This window comes from Athalia rosae, chromosome 3 (assembly GCF_917208135.1).
Source record: "Athalia rosae chromosome 3, iyAthRosa1.1, whole genome shotgun sequence".
In the NCBI taxonomy this organism is placed as follows: domain Eukaryota; kingdom Metazoa; phylum Arthropoda; class Insecta; order Hymenoptera; family Athaliidae; genus Athalia; species Athalia rosae.
In genome coordinates, this window is record NC_064028.1 from 21,312,776 (window position 1) to 21,329,592 (window position 16,817).

General features: G+C 33.6%; 2 protein-coding genes across 5 annotated transcripts; one reads left to right on the forward strand and one right to left on the reverse strand.

Annotated features, from left to right (window-relative positions):
- Positions 1–3,660: 3,660 nt before the first annotated feature.
- LOC105690090 (pleiotrophin-like) lies at positions 3,661–15,248 on the forward strand. Of its 4 annotated transcripts, none has more exons than XM_020854687.2 (6): positions 4,939–5,076; positions 5,604–5,717; positions 8,132–8,275; positions 8,427–8,564; positions 8,870–9,043; positions 9,660–15,248. In XM_020854687.2, exons 2-6 carry the CDS (start codon positions 5,705–5,707, stop codon positions 9,692–9,694), a joined length of 504 nt encoding a protein of 167 aa, XP_020710346.1. In that variant the 5' UTR covers positions 4,939–5,076; positions 5,604–5,704; the 3' UTR covers positions 9,695–15,248. The 4 variants fall into 4 exon arrangements, with proteins under 4 accessions (XP_012263043.1, XP_020710346.1, XP_020710344.1 ...); XM_020854685.2 differs by having other exon boundaries at positions 4,947–5,076; positions 8,412–8,564; XM_012407620.3 differs by lacking the exons at positions 4,939–5,076; positions 5,604–5,717 and adding an exon at positions 3,661–3,889 and having other exon boundaries at positions 8,412–8,564.
- A 106-nt stretch (positions 15,249–15,354) lies between these two features.
- On the reverse strand, positions 15,355–16,781 carry LOC105690301. The gene has a single exon (XM_012407993.3). It carries the CDS (start codon positions 16,766–16,768, stop codon positions 16,589–16,591), a length of 180 nt encoding a protein of 59 aa, XP_012263416.1. The 5' UTR covers positions 16,769–16,781; the 3' UTR covers positions 15,355–16,588.
- Positions 16,782–16,817: the final 36 nt, after the last annotated feature.

A 16,817-nucleotide genomic window follows, 5' to 3' on the forward strand; every position in this document is an offset into this window, starting at 1 on the left:
CGGCGTACTCCCACTCCTACCGTTGCATTGCGGGGAACTCACTCAAACTTGATCTCATTTCCTTCGCACAATTACTCCTCTACAGTCGAGTAGACGGGCATATTAAAGTTCATGCGTTATGTACTCAAGAGCCCAGATCCCGAAATAAGCGACAATGCAGGCCGTCAGTCAGCCTCACTGCTTACGTTGTCAACTGACTCAACAACCATCATCCATTTAATTGCGTTAACGTCACTACGGAGATATCCTTCGTCATTTGCCTCCTTCACAGTCAGTCAACTTTAATTCTATAATACCTCCCCGTAAGCTTCGGGTAATGAGAAAACATGATCGTCACGTCCTTTACTTTGGTTTCTATTATACCAAACACGCGTCATCTTATGGAAGGATTCCGTTTCAATTTTTCCCTTTCATCGGTTCACGTTTGTCAGAGGAATATATACAAATTGACTGTCTGAATTGAATACATGTCTGTCCTTCGAACAAAAAAATTATGCAAAGTTAAAAATTACCACGTATTTTTAAATCTTATTCTTGCAAATTGATATCGGCCTTAATCATATCTAGTCATGATGTGAAACGTTTGCAACAAAGGCGTTTTGCTGGATTCCACGGATGATATCTCTATAAAGTCGCTGATGTTCGGTTCCTTCAATAATATATAGTAATAATTCTTTCGTTGCAGAGCGAGTTGGCGTTAGCCAGTGAAGGATGTTAATTAAAACCATTGTAATAGTTCTTGCGGCATTTACAACAATGGCTGTATACTCGTTCTGGGATGTGACCCGAAGGGTTGCGGTCGGAAATACGAGCAGTCCCAGAACTCCAGGAGTAATAGAAACGCCGCAAAAGCCGGGGGCGAATTACGCCATGGCACAAACAACCAAACCACCGTATAGGTATACATATATACGCATATATTAGACATAGGTGTACGTATACTTGACTGAGTACTGATTCCATTAAAATATCTCAAATTAGAAATTCTATAAACCCAGAGATAGATACGTTATATATATACAGCGAATTAGCTATGGTAGAAGTTGAATAACGCCAGTCGTATACTATCGATCCTCGGCAAAGGACGGAGCGAATAATTTGCTAGGCTTTTGCCTCTCCTGCAGACCGTTATACGGGAATATCTGTAGACTGTATAATATACATAACTCTGTATTGCAGTTCTTTTTTATAGATTAAAAAAATGTATGTACCAATATTTGGTCAACCCCGTTCGTATGAAATTCTACCAGCTTCAAAGGGGCGCGTTCCAAAATACCTTTCCTGAGTCAACTCTGCAGCAAAAAGTCACATGTATACACTCTTTCATTCTCCAATCCTCAAAAGACATGAAGGAACTGAACAAAAAGGAGAGATCGATTTCATTTGGTCGAATAACTTTGTTTGTTTCAGTTCGTTTTATTTCATTTTTTTCTCATCCCTATACAGGGCGCATAATATACAAAGCATTTTTATATGTGAAATTATCCGATATATGATGCACTATAATATACATACGTAATACCTATAATATCAATATTCCAAGCTCCAATTACTACGAGCGTAATGCGCGACCCGATATCTGCTTTGCGATTGATTATATTCATTAGCGAGTAAAAAATCTGTTTCTCTCCCTCCCTCTCTTCGCCCTACGTTCTCTGATTTGGAAGTTGATAAATTGAATAATAAGAGGGTGGATCTCTTCAAGTTGTAGGTATCTACATACACAAAAATAAAAAAGGTAATAAAAGAAAATAATCAGAGTAAAGAATTTTTTTAAGCTCAGAATCCTCCGGTCCGTTGTAGATTACGTAGGAAGTTCGTACTCCTACCAGTTACCTCCATTCCCAAAGCCACCCTCAAAGGTTTTTTTATTCTAGCTTTATTTCGTTTCCTTTCTCTTTGTATCTTATAGATACATACGTATATGTGTAAAAAAAAATCTTTCACTTTTTAGTTTGCCGGTAAAGAGCGAGGAAGGCAAAAAAGAAGATGTAAAATCGACCTCTGCTATCCTCTCATGGTCTCGGATTTATGACCGACTAAATTATACGCGATCAAAGAGAGAAACCTCTGTGCATAGGCATACATAGGTAATTGTTTTTAAATTCTCGAAAAGCTATTAGAATTACTCAGCAACTGCTTTTATTGTCAAAAACAAAAAAATAATTTTCCCACTTTTTGTAAGTACAACTATAATGTTTTATTCATTGTCAGTAGAAAAAATTTACTGAACACAATTCCATTAACAACATTTCATACCTGCGATGAAATCGGACGAAACTGTTTTTATAATTACTGAAATAAATGTGTAATATAATTTTTTTTTTTTTTTTTTGTTCCCAAGTGTCATAATCTGCTGAAAGGGATAATCCACACGATATCATGGCCACACTAATTCCGCAGCCATAGACAACGCCGTAACATCGCTCTACACTAAGCAACACCGTTAGGGTCAAGAGGACTGGAAGATCTGGGGCTCCCAAAAGAGCCAAGTAAAGAGCGAGTCTACCGGCCCGCTGCACATGTTGGTAGTAAACCCCAAAAGGACGACGAAAGGACTGATGGGTCGACAAGACCAGAGATGCCAAAAGAAGTGACTGGCAATGAGGGGATAAGGTATGGGATAAGATAGAGAAAAAAAACCCTGTACATAAAAAAGAGGGCAAAGGCGAAGGTCCTATGGCTTTGGAAAACACCCACATGGGGTATTTTTTCCCCGAATATTGTTGCTTATATCGACGACTGAGCAGAACATAACGGCTCGGAATTTACGCTCCACATCTGCATAGTTGAAAATTATTTTAACCACATTTTCTACTGAAATTCGAGATTTTATTTGCCAAATTTTCTGAATACTTTTTTAAATTCGTATACCTATAGGTGCTGGATAACTTGAAAAGAAAAATTCTTAATTTATTTAATCATAATTACAAGTTATAGTTTTTCAAATCATTCAACCGTCATGGCACCCCAAAAACTTTTTTCAGGGTATTCAGGTATTCTGACAGTATTAAATTTTCGAGATACAATTTTTTTTGCTCAGCTGCCGACATACGCTTCTAGTAGACTAAAATCACTGTGTGAATTTTTATTCATAATTTTTTCCCCCATCAAATAGTTTTCAAATCCTGTTCGACGATGGTTGATACGAGGGAATTCAAGGTTGGAAAAGTGGAAATAATTAAAGAAGGAGCGCGAGGGGTCGACAGTACATTGAAATTGTTATCAATTCAAACTGACGTTCTATAAATATTATCAGACCTCGTGCACCACATCCCTACCATCGCTGATGCGCAGTCTTCACTGTGTACATCTAAATCCGAGGAAGAATCAGGGATCAAGTCAGAAGAGGATAAGAGTGCAGCAGTTCGGGAAAAAATAAATATATGAAAGCAGAGAAAAAATATATAAATAAATAAAACGAACCAAGAGAGGGATGGGGAGGAGTAGACGCATTAACTCAACTACCAGTATATGGGGAACTGTTGAAAAGAGTACGGCAGAAGAGGAGAGACTAGCTGATAAGAACGTAGAAGAGTAAAGAAAAGCAGGAGAGAGAGGAAAAGAGAAAAAAAAGATACGAGAGAGGAGAGTAGAGCTAGCTAGGGACGTGGGTAGCACAGTGAGGTCTCACAGTTGGCCGGGCGCAGTCTCCGTTAAGCGACCTGCACCATCACCACCAGAAAACTAATACCACCATCGTCGTCATCCGTCGCAGCAAACAGCAACGGCAACGACAGCAGCATCAGCATCAGCAGCATCAGCAGCAGCAACAACACCGACGCCGACGCCGACGCCGACGCATACCGTCGTGCAAGCTACCGAGCATCGAACTGCCCTCGTATTCATTCGTGTCAGTTCACCTGTCTGAAAGGTATCATCGCGCGAGGTACGTAGACAAAGTTTTATTGAGTGAGATGATATCATTGAGTTCGATAATATTGCGGGTTTATCACTATAATTCGCAAGCTCACGAAAGCTCCCGGGAATTCAAATTTGAAAATTCTTAGGGGTGAAATTAAGAGGAATATAAACGATTATATTCTCAGGCTTTGCGATACGTGCCGCCAACGCTCGCTCTCTGTGTTTTCATTGATTTTCCGTCGAGGATACGCCCCATGGGTGGCAAAAGACGTACGAAAATATATGTAACACCCCCGTTTAAACGTATGTTCAAACTTTGAAAAAGCGTATGATTCTTTCAAAAGTTGTAATACAGATTATTCGATATCTTCAACGATCAACTATCACAATTCACAACTGAATTATCTTTGAGTACAGGTGCATGATTCTTAAAAAACAGACAAACCAAAATACCGGCAACTAGTTTGTATCGGGATATTGCAGCCGATATCTATATCAAATCAGGATGCAATTGACCGGGATCTTGTATCATCCATATTAATCGTCGTCCTCATGGTGAGAAAAATCTGTCGATGCAGTGTGCTTCAGGTTTTTATTTCAAACTTCATCAGTTCAACTTTTGTTTTGTTTTCGTTAGACTCTGAACAACAAGCTCTCTTGGACCAAGAATCAACATTATTAAATTTTCAGCCAGATAAACCCATCCACGAGTAACAGAAATATTATACGGCATTTTTTTTTCTCAAATTGCTGAACCTCATATCCGTAATATTTGAAAAGCAGATGGATTCAAATCAATGCTACTTTTGTTTTCCTTCTTTTTCTCTTCATTTGTGCGGCCGCAAGTGAGAGTTGGGGCGGGAATAAATTCCGGGCAATTTATCATAGGAATATAACGACTGCAGCAGCAGCAGCTGCGACTGGGTAGTTGTTACGAAATTAATTCGTTTAATTAAAGTCATTTCTAATATACAGGGCTTCATGGATAAGGCTCAGTATTATAGTGAGTTGGGTCGGCTACTGCAGCTGATGACCTGCCTGCCTCTTTCTCAATAATAATCGTCACAGTGATCGTGTGCGCGTTTTAACTAGTTGGCAAATTAGACGTACAACTAGATTGGACGAATTAAAAGTCGTCGATAATATAACGAAGCAAATTTAGCAATCGGGGTTATATAGTTTGAATAATAAACGCGTCAACTGGTTCGAGAAGTAAATGCTAAATTTTTTTTTTATTGCTCCTTGGAATTTTGGTACCTTGGTATACAAGGAAATAAATTTATCTGCCGAAGCTCGGGCCTGAAAAAACTTTATTCTTAAGGGGTTGAAATTTTACAGAACTTCATTATTTTGGAACTTTTTAAATGTATCATCTGTCGTGAAACTGAAATTCCGTGTATACGCTTCTAGTTTTTACATCTTTTTTTGAGAATAATCTTATATTTTTGGAATCTTTTGAGATTATACAAAAGATTTTTGGATTATTTTATTTTACGAACGGTAAACACGCCGAATTCGTAGTTTCTCTATAAAGATGTATTGTGAGATTCTGGAGAGCGAGCTTCTTTCGTAATCTCCATCTTTAAATCGAGGCAGTATAACTTCTTTCATTTCTTTTCAGACCCGGCCATTGGCGGGAGCTTTTTTCTTGTATATAACAAGGTACCAAAATCTCGGAGAGCGACTAAATCGGGTTTACTTAATGGGCAATTCCTTGAATTCGTTCATACTGTACATAGGTATAATACAACTGTATATAACAACGGAAAACGTCTGCTAAGGGAGTGTAGATCAGAGAGTCAGGAGATCAACGTCCCCTGCAGGCAGAGCAGTTCGTTGGATGCTGACGACGAGTTCGTAGTCCATATAAATAATATATTATATACACACATATGTACGTAGTCGTGTTATGTACAATGTCCATATTGTGTATTCAATTCAAGTAGAGGAGTAATCGTATGAATTTCAAGGGGGGTACGACCGACAAACCGATATAGCTATAATTATATCTCATGTAATATGTACATACATTCGTATATACACTATAAGATATACTGTTTTATATCTGCTTCCACTTGAATTGCGTAGGCAACGTGCGCGTTCTCCTCTTCGTCTTCTTCTTTTCCTAGATTAACTTGGTAGTTCGTTTACATTTTTACAAGAAATGTTTTGATTTCCCTGCTCAAAAAAGTGCGTGGCGGGTTGTAGGCTACGTGAATTATAATTTATAAGCTTCTCCTACTTTCTAAGTATTTACCTCCACCATATCATGCTCAATTCGCGGCGCCCTAAGGGTTAATGAAATGTAAGCACCCCCTCGTCCCTTTTCACCATCAAAAATATATGTATACTTCGAGGGGAAGCTAGATTTTAGGTTTAAACATTCATAAACACACAGAGATGCTGCGGCATAGCTCGGAGAATAATTTGAAAAATTTATTTTCAACAAAACGAATTTCCTCAACCAGCTTATTGCTATGTATACGCATTGTACAGTATACATACATACAATACGCAGCTGTATACCTTGCATATATTCCAAGCTCTCCTCGTTATCGCGAGGTAGGTATTATAAATACAAAATTTTTGGACTGGAGCGCTTTTTAATTCTCAAACAACATGAAATATGTACACGCGTATATATTATGCAAGTAAATTATTTTCATGGGTTCGGCTTAGGTTTCTTGCATTAATATACCTAATTAGCTTTATAAACATAATAATAATATAGACGGATTTGGGCTGGGCTTTATATAATAGTAATTAGATTTCCTTTTCGGGGTTGGCCGTTACTTGTTTATCATATAATATCATACCATGACACAAACGTCACGTCTTCTCTTTAGCCATTTGCACATAAAATTGAATCAATTACATCAGGATAAAAATTTTTATTTCATTTTCACACTTACATATGATAAAGTGACCTACATCTACCCTCATTTCTTGTTCAATATAATTCCTCTGCCAAAAATATTGTTCTCCCGACGTGCTAAAATGCTCACATTTTAAAATTCCCCACGTATAGCTAAATCTCCTGCTGGAAACAGGAGGCCCGATATACCGTCGACGTATATAATTCTTTTTTAAGGGAGGGAGAAAGGTATAGATTAGGATTTAGGATAAAAAACGACTCACCTAAATTATCGCGATTATTTTTATTTATCAGGGTTTTATGTGTACGGCGGAATGTGTAGCATAAGTCGTTTTCTTATCAATGATGACAGTCCATTTCCGTAAAACAAAATGTGTGCATAAGTATATCTACGTGTGAGAAAGATATATGGAATGAAAAATATATAAAAAACGAAAACAGGATAAAACAATATTAATATAAAATAAAATGAAAAATGTTGAAACACAGAAAAAAACACGTATATCTCAAACAAATGATTCTATTCTTAGCGTAGATTCTGAGACGTGACCTCTGGGGGTAGAAAAGAAATATTATAATGATAAACTATCCGTGGGTCTTATATATACGAAGACAGGAGGGAAAAAGTGTTATTTACGTATATCATACTCCATATACACCAAGATGTATGTATAGTAATTTCCTACTGCATCATGGGGTAAAGAAAATTTTCTGTACATACATATGTATACATAAAAAAATATATTACGAATTTTGGCAAAGCTCACTATTACATAGGTATATTTACACCTGTGCAGATATATTCACACGATTCAACGCTGCGTGGTACAATATTACTTTTTATCATAAAGTAAACTTCAATTCTATACACTACAATCATAGATACATGTAACAATATATCTATGCTATAATATATCCCGTTGAAAAAATATTTGAACTTACATTGTTAAACTGAATAATTATTCTGAAACCTATAGCGTTAAAAGTAAGGGATGGATTCAGAAAATCGATTTTATACCGTCTCGGCTCATAATACCTGTACTACGTATATGTTTCATACGTATATCTTCAAAGGAATTAATTATCGGCCTTATTATAGAATGCCCCTCCTGCCCTGTTCTTATACTTCATATAATTATTATAACTGACGACAACGACTACGTAGTTGTAATTGTTAAGTATTGTAATTACAGAGATTATATGTAGGTTTTCATCAAAAGCTCTGTAAAAATAAGAAGGTATCGCAGGTGTACTTGATTGTAGTACATAAACGTATATGTATAAGGAATCATTGCTCCCGCGAGAATCATCAAGCAGACTCAAAAGACCTACTTGAATTTATACGATGAAATATAATTTTTCTTTTCTTTCTTTTTTTATTATAATTTACAGTCATAATGAAGCTTTGGTGGAGTCTTTTGGTGATGAGCGTCGCGATTTTGGCGATTGCCACAGCGACGCCAGGCAATGCAGGTCTTTGGGACGATCACGATGAATTTCTCGTCAGAGTTTCCCGTGGGGCCAACAAGGAACGCGGTAAATATCAATATAATCATGTATAGGTATATTTTTTATTTTTTCTTCAATTGGTCTCAAATATTGGTTGAATTGGATGTCCCAAGTTGGGTGTCTTATACGCGCAGTATACATATATATTGTTCTTGACCACCAGTGTCTGCTGGCACAGTATCCTGCAGGTACTCAAAAGGTGATTGGTCAGCTTGTGATGTAAAGACGAATACAAGAACCCGGACCCTTAGCTTGAAAAAAGGAGACGCTAAGACCTGCGAGCAGACTAAGACGATCGAAAAGAGATGCAAAAAAGGTAGACATTTTTCAAAATTATTACTTGCACACATAACTTAAGGACTCGAAATGGACAATTGAATCACCCAAATATCGTATTATATTTGCGATTTTATCATGCGAATTCTAGTAGATCTGATTTAGCGGAGTAAATATTTTGTGGACTAAATTCCCTCTAATTCATCTACACATGTATGATGGACGACGTAGTCTATAATATCGAGCTGCATAAATTGATGAAATCGTTGTTCCAATTACATCTATATTAAAATACTCTGCCAATGCAACTTGATGATAACAGAGTTTCTTGTGATATAATTATATGCGTGGCGCTGAGCACAGAGTGTCGTTACGAGAAGGGCTCCTGGAGCGAATGCGTTAACCAACTGATGAACCGGATAGACAATTTGAAACCCGAGAGCGACCGTGCTTGCGAAAAGACGCGTCGTCGTTCAAAGAGATGCAAGCCCGAACCAAATTCAAAGAAAACCGCCAAAAGTAAGTGAAGAAAGTAATTCCGCTATATTTCTATCTACGTCTTATATTTACAACAAAATAACGGTTCTAACGGTTGTAAGTAAAAAATTTTTACATTTTGCTTCATTTTTTTCTGCTTCACGCGGTTCAGACTCATGATTTATTCCTTGAAATTTTATTCATTTCTTCTTTATAAGGTTTTCTTATTTATCCTTTTATTTTTTTTAATTCATTTATTTCTGCTTTTTGTTCATACAAGAAGGAAATGAATATACAAGAACGAAATAAATTTATATGAATAAACTAGAGTCCCTATAATCTTCAAATTGAAGAATAAGAAAAGAGCTTTGTTATATACGCACATACAAAAGGAAAGGAAAATGGGCATGTATATACATTGGAAATATATATACCATGTCATTCAAATATATAACTAATTTGTTAATGATATTCTCTACAGAGTCTAAGCCATAGTAGGATTACTGACTCATAAAGCATATAACCAGCGATATAATAACCGATGAATTCTGCGAAATCGTACAGTATGCGTCTTACATTTCTGTACAGAATACGTCATTTGATAAAAAAATATATATACATATATATATAGCTTCGACGAATCATTATTTAATTTCAGGCGATCGATCAAATAAGAAGTCCGGCAAACAATAAATCGCCATAAAGTCATCTGCATCCACTCATCGATTAATTGCGTCTGCTGCACCGTATCATCGGACGAAAGGGATTCCTTGTTTCAGGGTCTGAATATTATCGCGCTATATTATTATTATTATTGTCATTAATATTAATATTATCGTCATTATTATTATTGTTATTATTATTATTATTATCATGATTATTACTATCGCCATCATCATAGTTTATCATTCACTTAATTCGGTGAAGGCTTGCGAATTTTAAATATAATACATAACAAGACGCACAACCGTATCAATTCATATTGTACCTATAAAAATAGGTATACATATACATAGGCATATGCACACGTACTTTATTCATTTCTCCCTACATTATTATTTATCGAAATTTATACTACCGACAGTCTAGTGAATTCATTATTCTTTTGATTTGGAAAAAATAAAAAATTTCATCTTCGTTCCACAAACGGCTCTAGTTCGCAAGCCACGCTGGAATACAATCGATACGATGTCATATTAATATTGTAATTATTATTGTTATTATTATTGATATTTTTTCAATGATAATTTCTAATACTACGTCTTGTGATTATCATTGTCACGGAAATTAATTTCTTTCAATCGTTTATTACCATTATTGATATTATTATCAATATTATCATTATTATTATTACTATTATTATTATCATCATCATCATTACTACTACTACTATTATTATTATAAATGTTGTTGCTATTCTGTTATTGAAATCATTGATATCATTGTAATTATATTATAAATATCCGTTGTGATCATTAAATGTGACCATCAGTAATAATATTCTTATACGTGAGCAAAGAATCTTATATTAGTATACCTAATTGATAGATATAATAATTATTATTACTATTAAATAGATGCATACACTACAATATTATTGTCACGTGGTATATGGTGAACGATGCATTTTATTGTTAGAGAGAGGAGAATAAAACCAAACGAAGAACAAGAATCACAAAGAACAAAAAAAACGAGCGAAAAGAGAAATGAAAAAAAAAAATAACCAAATCACAAAATTTGTTGAATTAAATTGAGATTTAAAAACGAAAAAAGACAAAAGTATGATAATGACGAAAGAAGTATAATCGCTTCCAGTTTTAGTGGCCAAAAGAAAAAAAAACAACAAAAAATAAAGCAAAAATAAAAAAAAAATGTTAATTCATATGATTGTTTGTTGGTAATTTGAAATCTAATATTATTTCGTACTATAAATATATATATTAATTATATATACTCCGTATACATACACAATATAAATGATAAATGAATGAAAAAAAAAATAATATAATAAAACCAAGTCAAATAGTGGGAATTAAGAAAAAAAAGACAAAAAAATGAAGTTATCATGAGAGCTAGAATCTGTTAAAATTTTGAATAAAACACATTTTCTGCCCTGCATATAATTATTAATAGGTGATGAATTGAACATTTACAATTAGAGAGATATTAAATAGTAATTTTTATCAAATATACAATATATATGTATACATATGATTGCGTATGTATATATTTATATATTATCATATCTTGGCTTGTTGTTGCTAATTGACGATCATATATTTGGCACACAAATTAATAACACGTATTATAAGTATTATAACTACATACATGTAAAACGTAAATGTATAATTGTGTGTACAATTTTGTTTTTCTCAATTTTATTTGTTGTATACGGTTCTTTTTCTGTTCTGTTCTGAATTTATTTCGACTTCCTTCTCTCGATATCGGTATCATCGTTTTTATCGTATCTAATTAAACCAGTACCAAATAATGCATTTATATGGCATGATGTTGAGTGCCGGCGCGTCAATGTATTTAACGAATACCTAGAATTACGGGTTATAATAATCGTCGGACTTTATTATATTATAGTATCGGGTAAGAATAATTGAGAAAAATTTTAAATATCTGTATACTTATAAAAACTATTGCTATCCTATATAAGAAGTATACATACTTATAGCGATCGTTCACGCTACGCAGCCTATATTCTTCTATGTTTTTCAAGCTCCATTTTTCTTGTCATTCTCATTGTTTTTACTAATTCATCTAATACTGTTTCATTGAAGAATTTTAAACGAGGTAATGATAGCAACAATGACAACAACAACATCAATTCTTGTCTTCTCAATATAATCAATGTGTAAAAGTTGGTAAATCACTTTTCCAATACCATATGCAAATAAACACACGGCGCAACGTATAATTATATAATTCTTTTCTTATCGCGAGGGGTGGAGAATCGGTCAATAAGAACAAACAAATTTTGAAACGGTTCGAAAACAACGAATAAATAATAATTCTACTTTTATCTGATTATTATAAAGTATATATTTATATATAATAATTATGATAATAATATAAATACCATAATGATGAACACGAGAAATCAAATTGCTGCGATTAACAAAAAGAAAGAAACCACATCGAAATTCTTTCATTTCGTAACATACGTTACATGTATAGGATATCTATGGCATAAATATAATACCGCGGTGACCTCCGAAAAATTATAGTGGGTTGAAGATATTCATCATTGTGTAAATCGTTCTTTTTTTATAAAATCCCGACGAGGATCTCCCGATTCAAGATCGTTCTCCCTCCGACGTATCCCAGATATACGAATTCTATGTATGGTATAACTACATATGTACATATAGTATGTTGTATGTATGTACGTACCACCCTCTTGAGATCCAGTTAACGCGTGAATTGAAAAGAGGAAGAGAAAGAAGAAGAAAAATTGAGAAAAACGAAAAAATAAAAAGCAGAAAAGAAAAAAGTAAACCAAAGATTGAGGAGAGGAGGGTGCACGTGACAGACTAGTGCACGCACACGATTCATTGCTCTTGACAACAAAGAACGAAACGCGAAGGGATCTTTTGAGGGAAGCAGCAGGGTTGGTTTGGTGTCCCTATATATGTATATTAGGGATGAGAAGAGGAAGAGAAAGAAATAAAATGGAGGAAAAATTGAAGAAGGGCCATGACGTGAGATGTTATAGTGGTATGAATGGAGAGATAAAAAAGATGTCGATGTGTGTAGGGTGAACAGGACGGGGAAACAGAAGCGAGAAAATTTCTGCAAGGGAAAGGATGATGCAAATACATATGTGTATGTGTGTATTCGCGGTTCCCTGAATCGAGAAAAAAAGAATAAAACTGGCTTTAGGAGAATCCTCAGAGTTGCCATAGAAGGAGGGGAGGAAGTGAAGTACCGAGGGTTTTGAATATTTTTATTTTTTATTTTATTTTCCACGAGATGACAAAGATCGGCGGATGCTGTTACGATAATATTTTCCTCCCGTGTAACGGAAATGATAAAATTCAACTCGTCAATTTGTTTTTAGCCATATTATAAATATATATCACAATCAATGCCCTTTTATTATCACTATCCAAACGTTCACAATTATTCATTTGTCGATATACCCAGAGATTATGTTATAACAATGATAAATAAGAATTAGAGGGATGAATGAAAAAAGTTTATATATAAATATCTATATCGTTGCGTCGTGTTGTTGAAACCAGAGAAAAATTAAAGAAAAAAAAGAGAATTAATAAATAAAAATTATACAATTGAGGCATGCGAATATTATAAGTATATTTATAGTATCCGCACAGTGAACGCAAAAGAAACGAAAAATAATAAGTATAACAATAACAATAACAATAATAATGATAATGATAATGAAAAAATTATATAAAATGGTGAGATGCTTTTATCGAATCAACAATTTCCCCTGGAATGGACTGCATCTATATATAGATACAAAAATTTAATTAATTATGTTAATATTTTATTAGCTGCAGCAGCAGGATATTCGATCGGTAAAATACAACCCAAAAAGGACAAAGAACTCCGTTAATACAAACAGACATGAAGACAGATAGACAGACGAAATGACAGTTGACAGGACATAAAGACAGACTAATATTAGTCTGACAAATTACACCCACTATACCATATCATCATTATAAAAGTAAGATAAACTCTATTATTAGAATATTATAAGATTATATCTAGAATATGATATACATACTTACGTTCTATGGATCCCACTTACGATTACTTATTATATGATTATCATTAAACGTCTATTATATATATATACACACATTAACCATATTCATTACAGATATTGTGCTTATGACTTCTCTGTGTAGTGTATACTATATTAAAAGAAGACCCAAATGTTACACAAGAAAAAGAAGAAAGAAAATGAGAAAAAAAAAATTGTGCTAAAGAGAAATTTTAAAACACACTAAAGAATCTCGATGTGTTTAATGCGTTGTAACATAGCATTGTAGGGACTATATGTATGTATATTGTGTAAAAATTTATATACATATATATATATACATACATATATATATACATATATAAATTCATCTGAATTTTCATCTACTAAAAAAAAAAAAAATTGAAAAAAAAATAAAATAAAACTGAAATCAACGAACAGAAAAAATTTTTTTGTCACGTAGTACACAATAGTAATATAATATAACTAAATGATAATACAAACCATAATTTTTTGTTACCCACCATAGTGATACACAAATTCGAATTGAAAAAATTCACCAAGTAAATATCCTTTCACATATTGTGCGTGACAGAGATGATTAATCAGATGATTCAATTTATTTTTTTTATATTTTTTATCCAAATTCGTTTATTTATTGATTTATCAATTTTTTTTATCTCTGATTTTTCAACATTTTCTCTGCTCTGATATTTTCGGTCAATTTGCGCTCTCTCTCTCTCTCTATATATATATATATACCTACATATCGGTACTTAATTATCTCAATTACATTCGTTAAAAAAAAAAATGTGTTGCATAAATTTGTCGAGACATCGAGAGTTTTTGAGATTACAATTAATATTATTCTGTGACACCGATAATGGGGATGATATATATTCTTCTAATTGAGGGGACGAGTTACTCTGCATAATAATAAAAATAATGATGATAATAATAATCTTAATAATAATAATAACCATAGTAATTGTCATCTCAATTTAGCAGAGAGCAAATCTTTTCTAATTGCCGCATTCCGCGCGTATAGGTATATACTACACCTATACCAGTATGGACATTCTATATCCGGTGATTATATTATATGTATATTAAAACAGGAAGTGGGGTGCCAATTTTTCTAAAGCTTTTCGGAATGAAAGATATATTGACAAAAGAGAGAGAAAAAAATATTGAGAATATGAATGTTCAATTGTATCGGGGCAACTCGTTTGGTCAGAATTCTGTCATAATAAATGTATATCTCTAGAATGCAATCGGATAGGCTGATCAAAGATAATATATAGAAACGAAATCTCGGTTTTAATCATACAAAAGTAGGAAAAAATAAATAAAAAATTTGGAGAAAATAAAAGGGAGTTATTCTTATTCATCGTATGAACGATCGTTAGCAATTATTTGATCTGGTTATGGTAATAATGTAACGTATATTCAACGTGTAATCGTTACACCTGTAAGAAAAATAAAAAAAAAAACTAAAAATAATCCAATGTTGTTAATAAAATTAAATACTACGAATAATAATTGAAAATAATTTTTTTTCGCAAAATATTTACCAGTATATGATTAATAAAACAAGTAATGCGACTCATATTTTATATCATTTTATTTCAAAACGTTCAAAATAGTTCGTTCACAAATAAACGTATAGTATATTATTGTATAAATTTACATACGGTATATTAAAATCTAACTATTATGTAAACGTATAAAAATTATTGGACGGATGTAATACACATCGGTTGATGAATAGTTGAATAACACTCTGATAAATTTAAGGACGGTATTTATAATCATAACAATATCGATAAATTTATTCACTACGATATTTCACCAGAAATGAGATTCTATTTTAAAATATATAAATTCAATATACCAGACATACAATACTCTGTCATATAAGTTCTTAGGGTGATCTATACATGGAACATTTAAACTTGGAAAACAAAAAAAAATATGTTACTCAGAGCAAGCTGAAAGGGAAGAATATTAACTACCATCATTGAAAAAGCTTGCTTTTGTATAGATGTTCAGAACTAAGGGAAATTCGTACCCACAGAAAAAAAAAATATAATAATATAAGGGTACAATCTATCTTAGAAAAAAATCTTCGAATCTGTTCACAATAGGTTGAATAGAACCGATTCGTGATTCGTCGATACTTTTGGACATCGCAATAGCGAACACAATATAAGGGATCCTCTATCCCCACAGAATTTTTTCCCTTTGGGAATTCGACTGGTTTTCAAGAATAAGACTACAGGTTTCTACGTGAACTAGACGTCAGCTCCTTTAAACCTTTCAGTCCTTTCATCCCTTTTACTTTCCCGAAAATCCAGGCAAAAGGTTCCCCTTCAAGATTAGGGGGAAAGGTTGCGATGGATCTTACGTGTAGCCAATAGCTGGATTAAGGTGAAATTCTTCGTATGTACGGATTATATCTGGACGGAATTTTACTTACAGTAACAGTTTATAATAATAAAAATAATAGTAATACCATTGTTTATTATCGTCATATCCTAGTATTAGAATCGAACAAAATCGTTCATTTGATTCTGCGTTCGATTGTCAGCCAAAAAAAGCTAATAATCTTGCAATATAAAATCGGAGTGGTAACCGTATTTTAAATATACACATATTGCTTATTAGTTTCGCGTGAAAATCGGAGAAATATTTACTGCATATAGGTTTATGATTCAAAGTTCTAACCGAAAATTAGAATATTGAATAAAACAAAATGATCGATGAAAAGGGTGCAAAGGGTGAGCAAACAAATTTAAAAGAAAGAAAATAAAAAGCAAAGAACGAAGAGAACAACGATACGTCTATCCCATGGAAATGGATATTTCTCGCGAATATGATTTTTCCTCCCATTCCTGCTGCGTGGGTAGCGGAGTGTGTCTACTTTGAAATAAGCGTGGTCCGTACTTCAAGATAATCATTATTACACCCACGACGAAAAGGGTGAGACAAGCACTAGCCGGCCAAAAGATGTGGAGGGCCATTGTATTGTCGCCGGTGAAGATTATCTACTGTCACTTCAAGCTAGGCGAT

Bases quoted from the DNA above. Each gene is read 5' to 3' on its own strand.
- LOC105690090 (XM_020854685.2), top strand. The intron at 8,565-8,869 runs GTAGACATTTTT...ATATAATTATAT, and splicing joins CGAAAAGAGATGCAAAAAAG to GCGTGGCGCTGAGCACAGAG. The intron at 9,044-9,659 runs GTAAGTGAAGAA...ATTTAATTTCAG, and splicing joins TTCAAAGAAAACCGCCAAAA to GCGATCGATCAAATAAGAAG.
- LOC105690301 (XM_012407993.3), bottom strand. From the start codon at position 16,768: ATGGCCCTCCACATCTTTTGGCCGGCTAGTGCTTGTCTCACCCTTTTC.